General features: G+C 37.5%; 1 protein-coding gene across 8 annotated transcripts in view; it reads left to right on the forward strand.

Annotated features, from left to right (window-relative positions):
• Positions 1-10,000, forward strand: part of LOC147011890 (importin subunit alpha-1-like) — a 97,724-nt gene that overhangs the window by 52,080 nt on the left and 35,644 nt on the right. For 6 of the 8 annotated variants that reach the window (XM_085857390.1, XM_085857394.1, XM_085857386.1 and 3 more), the window contains exon 4: positions 1,068-1,153. In XM_085857390.1, the coding sequence (XP_085713516.1) occupies positions 1,068-1,153 (86 nt within the window). Of the gene's footprint in view, positions 1-1,067; positions 1,154-1,534; positions 2,005-10,000 lie in introns of those variants that run through there. The other 2 variants (XM_085857391.1, XM_085857392.1) reach the window with 2 other exon arrangements.

A 10,000-nucleotide genomic window follows, 5' to 3' on the forward strand; every position in this document is an offset into this window, starting at 1 on the left:
CTTCTGCTCATGCGAGCTTGTCCTGTTCACTTCTGTCTCCTGCTTTCTGCGTCATTTGCTCAGGAGCACTTTTTGTCCCTGCTCACACAAGCCTGTCCCTCCGCTTCTGCCTTTCTGCTTCTTCACATCAGCTCTTTCCTCCTCCCTCCCACAAGTCTTCTCCCCCTCCCATTCGTCCGCAGCCGATGGGGGCGAGTGAAAAAACGTCACTCGTGGAAATTTAAACGAAGCCCACGCCGCACCCTCTGTGTCCAAAGTCGCAAAAGAGCCCCCAGCCCCCTCCCTGCATGCACAAAACACCCAGTCGCACTATTTTGCACTGTACCATGCCTGCGAGAAACACCGCACCTCCCTCGTCTGCTATGGCAAGCACCAAGCGTCATGAACATGCATGTGAGAGCACCCAATGGGTTATTGAGCAATGCATGGATGGAGGGAACATGGAAAGGAATTCCACCTGACCAAGGGACAACCAAATGGCTGTGGGATTGAAGGTGAGACTGATGAGGTGAAGGAGGGGCTATTGAAAGGATGTTTGATTGTGTAAAGGAGGGAAGATTGAAAGTAGCAGAGGGATTGAACAGAATTGTGGTGTTGAGGAAAAAAGGTTGAAAGTAACAGAGGGGAAGGGGGAGACATTACACTGGGAAAATACAGCCCTTTGACAAGGGACCAAGGACTATACACAAAGATTTATGAAATAACTGATCCTTGAGTCACCTTCATGTCCATGTATGCTCTCCCTCTGGGTTAAGTTTTCCAAAACCATAATATTTTACCCAGACAATTTGAAAAAACGTCTATTGTTTATTGGGCAACTATAGGAGCAAACACTTAAATAGCAACAAACAATAAGATGGTTGAATAATAATGATGTGGGCCACAACCTTGATCAACAGCACGTTCCATTGAGGCCACAACCATGGCCAACAGTACTCAAATGGTTAATGAACTTGGGGGTGCTCAGCACTTTGATTTAGATTTCTAATTTTGGGGAGATTCGATCAAAATTAGCTTGTCAATTTTCACATGCTTGTTAAAATTGCTTTGATGTACTGGCTGTGCAGATGCTGTTTGAACAGATGACATTGGAAGAATTGGCGAAAATTCTGAATGAAGGGAATCGTGAGTTGGAAGCTTTGCGATGTGCACGGTAAGAATCTTCATAAATGCCTCCCTGGTAAACATTGAAAATTAAATATTTTGTCCTAATATTGTTATGGATCTGGTTGAGGGCATAGGGGATGTGTAAAATGGAGCAATAGTTATTTCATAATGCTGTAATTGCCGTTGGAGATATGTTTGGCACTGTTTAATGTTGTCGTCTCCCCCGCCCCTGTGTGTCTCGGACCTGTCTTTCCCTCCCTCCATACAATCTTAAACTTTTCCACTTATGTACGTCTGTCCCTGTGTGTACTTTTCCATTCTGAGCAGCTTGCAGCAATCAACAGCTCGCAACGTGGCACAACTGGGCAAAATGTCACAACTGGAGACTTGACCATGTATGGACATCTGATGTTCTCAAGGCCAGTGTACTATCAGAGATTCCCAGCTTAGAAATTCCCTGGCTTGCCCACCATTCAGCACAGCCCATCAGTCATCGACAATGGACGCATGCAGCGAGCTGTCCGATATGGCATGCGGGAGATTATAAAAGGTGTACACCGTGGTGGTGGGTGGTTCGCATGGTTGGTTCATATGGTTGCACTTGCTTCTGGGTTGTTGCTGCTCGTTACTCGTATCTGCTGCTTCTCGTTACCTGCTCACTTCATGATGCTTCCCCAGCCTGCTGATACTGTGATTCATGTTTCATGGTGAACTCGAGTTCAGGCACATGGCGAATCACCATGTGAGACAGCAGCTTGCTCGAAAAGGACCACAGACAGTCGACAGCGATCGTTATGGAGCAGATGTGAATGGTGCCGCACTGTTCAGGTTTCTTGGCTTCTTTCGCTGTCTCATCTTCTCTGTCCTGTGTGTCCCAAGGAAGTGGATAAGAATAATGTAAGCTGTCAATGTCCTCGGAGCGAGATGGGTTCATTGAATATTTATTCATTTGATAGTCTGTGCTTGTTGCAGTTTGGCCGTGTTCCTCTCCCCCGCCCCTCCACTCCCCCAAATGATCTGGCAATGCAACATGGTCCCCTGTTGAGGATGCTTTGCTGCTTAGATGAGGAGAAATGGTCTAGTCGGACAGTAAAAAAACATTAAAGACAGAAAACTGAGGAATGGAACATTAAATAAAGACTTGCAAGAATGAGGATTTTTCGACAATACAGTAGGTATTGTTCAATTACATGGCTACAGCTTAAAAGAAATGCATTGAATGAAAATGAACAAATATTTACAAAGGACAATAATTCAAGAGTGTAATGATGATGATAATCTATCTATAATTCCAGTAGTGTGTGTCGTGTCTGTGACTGCTGTTTCTCGACAACCACTGGTCCGATCTAATTGAAACTTGCCAGCTATATTGCTGGGGCCCTGTGGATGTGCCTTTTCAAGGCTTGATATTAATAGGACAAGCGCTTCCCAAGTTATGGCCATTTATTTACCAACCAATGATAAGACTCATTGCTGCGTAGGCGTGGCCGATGGCGAAGAGAACCTCAGCCGCATTCCCCATTACGGGTTACAACGTACGGACTTCCGGATAGTGATGACTTGGTGTATTCTAATAATTTCTCGATTTCTTATGCGCATTTATAGATAAACACAATGCCCCAATCCATTCGTCGTTTTCGAGAGCAAAGGAACGGCCTGTGTCGTTTGAAAGGTTAGGGTTAGGTTAATTTTTTTACTATGAATGCAGACATCATGGAGGATGATGGTTGCAAATGTTTGCTTCGATAGGTTATGTGATTTCAGAGAAAACATTATTTAATATTTTTCTTGAATCCAACATGGCTGCCAAACCATGTGACCTATCAATTCGAAATTAACAAACTTGTATTCCCTACACGTGAGCAATACGTATGTGAAGTTTCCCCTTGATCTGACCAGACATTCTGGAGAAGAAGATGTTTGAAGGTTTTAGGGTAAATTCAATATGGCCAACAAACCATGTGACCTATCAATTAGAAATTAACAAACTTGTGAAAGGATGTCTTGGGGAAAGTGTGTGTGAATTTTTGCCTCGATCTGTCCAGCTGTTCTGGAGAAAAAAATTAAAAATTTATTAATTTTCAATCCAAGATGGCTGACGAACCATGTGACCTATGACATCACATTTATATTCTGCTTCAAACCGTGTATTGGAACACGTCTGTCAAGTTTAGTGTTAATCGGAAAAGGTGTGTTTTTCTATCAAAGATGGCTGCCACACAATGTGACTTGTGACATCATTTTTAGCATGTCTTATTTTAGCACTTCATTATTTACTCTTCTTCATTGTTTTACTCTTCTTCATTATGTACTCTTCGACATTTTACTTTTCTTCTTCACTCTTCTTCTTCTATTTTTACTCTTCTTCTTCTTCTTCTATTTTTACTCTTCTTCTTTTTTTTTTATTCTTCTTCTTCTTCTTCTTCTTCTTCTTCTTCTTCTTCTTCTTCTTCTATTTTTACTCTTCTTCTTCTTCTTCTTCTATTTTTACTCTTCTTCTATTTTTACTCTTCTTCTTCTTCTATTTTTACTCTTCTTCTTCTTCTTCTTCTTCTATTTTTACTCTTACTCTTCTTCTTCATTTTTACTCTTCTTCTTCTTTTTATTCTTCTTCTTCTTCTATTTTTACTCTTCTTCTTCTTCTATTTTTACTCTTCTTCTTCTTCTATTTTTACTCTTCTTCTTCTTCTATTTTTACTCTTCTTCTTCTTCTTCTATTTTTACTCTTCTTCTTCTTCTTCTATTTTTACTCTTCTTCTTCTTCTTCTATTTTTACTTTTCTTCTTCTTCTTCTATTTTTACTCTTCTTCTTCTTCTTCTATTTTTACTCTTCTTCTTCTTCTTCTTCATTTTTACTCTTCTTCTTCTTCTTCTTCTTCTATTTTTACTCTTCTTCTTCTTCTTCTTCTATTTTTACTCTTCTTCTTCTTCTTCTTCTATTTTTACTCTTCTTCTTCTTCTTCTTCTATTTTTACTCTTCTTCTTCTTCTTCTTCTATTTTTACTCTTCTTCTTCTTCTTCTTCTATTTTTACTCTTCTTCTTCTTCTATTTTTACTCTTCTTCTTCTTCTTCTTCTATTTTTACTCTTCTTCTTCTTCTTCTTCTTCTTCTTCTTCTGTTTTTCTTCTTCTTCTTCTTCTTGTTCTTCTTTTATTTTCACTCTTGTTCTTCTTTTTCTTCTCCTTCTTCTTCTTCTTCTATTTTTACTCTTCTTCTTCTTCTTTTTCTTCTTCTTCTTTTTACTCTTCTTTTCTTTTTACTCTTCTTCTTTTCTTTTTACTCTTCTTTTCTTTTACTCTTCTTTTTCTTTTTACTCTTCTTTTTCTTTTTACTCTTCTTCTTTACTCTTCTTTTCTTTTACTCTTCTTTCTTTTTACTCTTCTTTTCTTTTACTCTTCTTTTTTCTTTTACTCTTCTTCTTTCTTTCTCTTCTTTTCTTTTACTCTTTCTTTTCTTTTACTCTTTCTTTTCTTTTTACTCTTTCTTTTCTTTTTACTCTTTCTTTTCTTTTACTCTTTCTTTTCTTTTTACTCTTTCTTTTCTTTTTACTCTTTCTTTTCTTTTTACTCTTTCTTTTCTTTTACTCTTTCTTTTCTTTTTACTCTTTCTTTTCTTTTTACTCTTTCTTTTCTTTTTACTCTTTCTTTTCTTTTTACTCTTTCTTTTCTTTTTACTCTTTCTTTTCTTTTACTCTTTCTTTTTTTTTTTACTCTTTCTTTTTTTTTTTTACTCTTTCTTTTTTTTTTTACTTTTTCTTTTTTTTTTTAATCTTTCTTTTTTTTTTTACTCTTTCCTTTTTTTACTCTTTCTTTTCTTTTTACTCTTTCTTTTCTTTTTACTCTTTCTTTTTTTTTACTCTTTCTTTTTTTTTACTCTTTCTTTTCTTTTTACTCTTTCTTTTCTTTTTACTCTTTCTTTTCTTTTTACTCTTTCTTTTCTTTTTACTCTTTCTTTTCTTTACTCTTTCTTTTCTTTTACTCTTTCTTTTCTTTTACTCTTTCTTTTCTTTTTACTCTTTCTTTTTTTTACTCTTTCTTTTCTTTATTTCTTTCTATTTTTACTCTTTCCTTTTTTTACTTGATCTCTCTTTTTTTTAACTCTTTCTTTTTTTTTTACTCTTTCTTTTTTTTTTACTCTTTTTTTTTTTTTTACTCTTTCTTTTTTTTTTACTCTTTTTTTTTTACTCTTTCTTTTTTTTTTACTCTCTTTTTACTCTTTCTTTTTTTTTTACTCTTTCTTTTTTTTTTACTCTTTCTTTTTTTTTTACTCTTTCTTTTTTTTACTCTTTCTTTTTTTTTACTCTTTCTTTTTTTTTTACTCTTTCTTTTTTTTTTTACTCTTTCTTTTTTTTTATTCTTTTTTTTTTTTTTACTCTTTCTTTTTTTTTTACTCTTTCTATTTTTACTCTTTCCTTTTTTTTACTCTTTTTTTTTTTTTTTACTCTTTCTTTGTTTTTTACTCTTTCTTTGTTTTTTACTCTTTCTTTGTTTTTTACTCTTTCTTTTTTTTTTACTCTTTCTTTTTTTTTTTTCTCCTTTTTTTTTTTGCTCTTTTTTTTTGCTCTTTTTTTTTGCTCTTTTTTTTGCTCTTTTTTTTACACTCTTCTTCTTCTTCTTTTTACTCTTCAAAATTAAGAGAGCTCGGCGTTCTTCTTCTGGTGAAGACAAAACCTTTAGGACTCGGCTCTTTTATATACAGGATCCCGATCTCCTAAAATACTAAACACATACACATCCTCGCATTGACGGTGCCTTTTGAGAGCGTCCATCATGAACTCTTAAATATATTCGGACATTTGCCTTAATGTTTCGAAAAGCACACGTTACTATTTAAAGATTATGCCATTTAATGTATTGTAATTTCGTAAATAGGCTATTTTGTCATGAACGACGATCGTCCATGACGGGTCTCGCTCTTGGCTCTGTCAAGGCATGTGATGAAATATCGGAAGTTGTTGTTGTTCTGGTGAAGACAAAACCTTTAGGACGCAGCTCTTAGACACATTTGTCCTCGTTAACATATGTGCAGGCATGGGGCTCGATTATAGTAGCCAAGTCTTGCTTCCACAGGTTATGTGGTTCCAGAGAAAACATTATTTAATATAATTCTTGAATCCAACATGGCTGCCAAACCATGTGACCTATCAATTGGAAATTAACAGTTATATTCACTACTCGTGTGCACTACCCAGACCTCGGCCTTTGATACAACATGAGATGACAAAAAAATTTATATTCTGCTTTCAACTGTGTAGTGGAACGTGTCTGAAGTTTCGTGTTAATCGGAAAAGGTGCGTTTTCTATCCAAGATGGCCGCCAAACTATGTGACTTGTGATGTCATTTCTCCCATGTATGCAGACATCATGGGGGATGACAGTTGCAAATTTTCGCTTCGATAGGTTGAGCCGTTCCAGAGAAAACATTATTTAATATTTTCTTAAATCCAACATGGCCACCAAACCATGTGACTTGCAACATAATAATTTTTACCATGTATGCAGAATTGATGGAAGATGGCATTTGCAAATTTTTGCTTCGGAAGGTTAAGCGTTTCCAGAGAAAACATTATTTAATATTTTTCTTAAATCCAACATGGCTGCCAAACGATGTGACCTATCAATTAGAAATTAACAAACTTGTATTCCCTACTCATGTGCAATAGGTATGTGAAGTTCCCCTTTATCAGATCAGCCGTTCTAGAGAAGATGTTTGAAGGTTTTAGGGTAAATTCAAGATGGCCACCAAACCATGTGACTGATCAAGAAGAAATTAACAAACTTGAGAAAGCACCACATGGGGAATATATATATATATATATATATATATATATATATATATATATATATATATATATATATATATATATATATATATATATATATATATATATATGTAAAGTTTCGTCTCAATCTGTCTTGCCGTTCTGGAGAAGAAGATTTTAACAATTTATTCATTTTCAATCCAAGATGCCTGCTGAACCATGTGACCTATAACATCATAAATTTAAATTCAGCTTCCCATCGGGGACCCTAACAAGTGTGTGAAGTTTCGTATAAATCGAATAAGGTCCATTTTTCTATCCAAGATGGCCGCCAAACCATGTGACTTGTGACGTCATAATTTTTACTATGAATGCAGATATCATGGAGGATGATAGTTGCAAATTTTCACTTCCATAGGTTATGTGATTCCATAGAAAACGTTATTTAATATTTTTCTTGAATCCAACATGGCTGCCAAACCATGTGACCTATCAATTAGAAATTAACAAACTTATATTCCCTACTCGTGGGCAATACTTTTGTGAAGTTTCCCTTGATCTGATGAGCCGTTCTGGAGAAGAAGATGTTTGAAGGTTTAGGGTAAATTGAAGATGGCCACCAAACCGTATGACCGATCAATAATAAATTAACAAACTTGATAAAGGACCTCATGGGGAATGTGTGTAAAGTTTCGCCTCAATCTGTTTAGCCGTTCTGGAGAAGAAGATTAAAAAAAAAAAAAAGAATTCCCAAAACAAGATGGCTGCCGAACTAAGTGACCTATGACGTCTTAATATATCTTTTCTACGGTGAATTGTTGTGCTGATGAGGCTCAAATTTCAGATTTTTCCGATGCAGCGTTGTACCTAACGGATTTTGACCGGCACACCTTTTGACCGATGACTTCACGAAAAATCACCCCTGTTCCCCTTGAGGAGCTTATTCAAATGTATGAAGCGAAAAAAGTTTCCATTGCGCCGTTTCAGAGATAGAGGTCCAAAGTTTTTCAGTTTTTTTCAAGATGGCGCCCATACCACGTGACCTATGACGTCGCAATTACCTATTAAGTTTGCTATCAAAAAAAGATACATACTATGTTGAAAATTTCGTGTCGATCGGACTTACCGTTCCGGAGAAAATGATTTTTAAAGCGAAAGAACCCGCAAATTGCCGGCGGAAGAAAAAAAAAAAAGGAAATAAACAGAAGGAAAACAATAGGGTTCCCTGTCAGAATGACAGGGTACCCTAATAATAATGAAATATTAAATCCTAAAGTCAAAGTGCTTCATCACAGAGTCAAATACAGACAAAGGGTACATAAAATAAATAGAAAATCCCTCCTTTCGAGTATTCTTCTACGTTGCTTGGCCCAGAGCTGGTCTTTGTGGAACTTGGAATCGAGGTGCTCCTATTCGCACGTCCAGACGTGCACAAAATGGCACTTCTCTCATAGTGGGCCGAACGCACGCCAGGCAATCTGCGCGTGGCACTCCACAACAAGGCTCAGAGCCCCAGTGTAACGGCTTCATGTGCCGATCGTCCTCACCGACCCATCCAAGAGCCAAAGGCCAGCGTCTTGCTTCATCACGCAAGCCAAATTGCCTCAACACAAATTCAAGGATCGTGCCATCCTGGTCACGTGATCACCCTCCGCTCTCGCCTCTCCAAATGATGTGCCTCGTGCCTCTGCTCTGATCATGGCTCTCCAAAAAAAATGCGCAAGCCCTGAACTCCTGCCTCCTGATTCTCTTCCGAATCAACTCTGCCTCGTGTGGTCCTCACACTGACCTTGTCTGTGCGCTCTGCTGATCTCTTGTCCTATTCAGTGTGATGCTCCCCCACACCCTCTTTCTCTTCAAGCATCACGCCTCCGCTTCTGGGGCATGGCCTGCTCGCACCAAACCCTGGAAGGTGGGGTTTCTGCCTGCTCGGCTAGCTCCTGACGTCATGCCCATCAATCAGCCTCAGGGGCATGACTTTGCCTGTTGTCACCCTTTGAAGGTGGGGTTTCTGCCCGCTTGTAGTGGTTTTCGGGACGTGTTCCCCACCTTTATTGCTGATCTTGAAAAATCGGTGGTGATTATATATTGGGGAAGCTTATTCTTAAACCCTAGCTAATTAACATGACACCATCCCCTCGTGGTGACACTTAACATTTAAGCTCACAGGTTCCCTTCTTGGTTGCGTCACGCTCTGCACGTTTTGGCCTACATCTCCACCCGATGGCACTTGCCTTCTGCTTCCCCTCGCTGAAGGATTCAGAGAGGGTATTGCATTTGGGTCCACTTGTTATTTGGCAATTTTTTTTTTGACAAGTATGTTGATCGCGTTTGTCTGTCCACTCGCCTCCAGCCCAAACAGCTCAACCGATCGTTATGAAATTTTCAGATTAATGTCACTGACCCTGCGATGGTCCCTCATTGAAGTTTCGTAAAATTTGATCAACCAAAAATGTTTACATATGCCAAAACGCCAATTTTAGCCAAATTTTCTAAAATCCTCAAATTTCATCCAATTGACTTGAAATTTGCATATCAGGTCAGTGAATTCAACCACTTATTACTTTTGAAGTTATCTTCCATCAAAAGGTCAACATAAGCCAAAAGGTCAACCCAAAATAGGCCAAATTTTAAAATTGTTTCTAAAATTGTCAATTTTCATCCGATTGACTTGAAATTTGAAGACCATTTGCATCTGTGGTCACTGAACTCGACCACCTTTTCATTTTGAGGTGAACATATGCCAAGTTTCAAAAATCCTCAATTTAAAAACAATTAACTTGAAATTTGAAGAGCATTTGCACAGCAGGTCACTGAATTCAACGACCTACTAATTTTGAGGTAAACGTAGGCCAATCGGCCAATTTGGTCCAAATTATCTAAAATCCTCAATTTTCATCTGATTGACTTGAAATTTGAAGAGCGTTTTCATGTCAGGTTACTGAATTCCACTACCATTTAATGTTAAGGTTAAAAGGTCAACACAGGCCTAATTTCTAAAATTGATGGGACCAAAAACTAAATGCATCAGTACATCTCAGTTGTGGACGAGTTGTGACAAAACAAGGTGGATGAGTTGCATAGGTGACAAGAACAAGTGGCCTGGATTTTGTTTCGGATCCAGCCCATCA

Source organism: Eptatretus burgeri, chromosome 15, assembly GCF_056783735.1.
Source record: "Eptatretus burgeri isolate ZD-2024b chromosome 15, Ebu_testis_v1, whole genome shotgun sequence".
Taxonomy (NCBI): domain Eukaryota; kingdom Metazoa; phylum Chordata; class Myxini; order Myxiniformes; family Myxinidae; genus Eptatretus; species Eptatretus burgeri.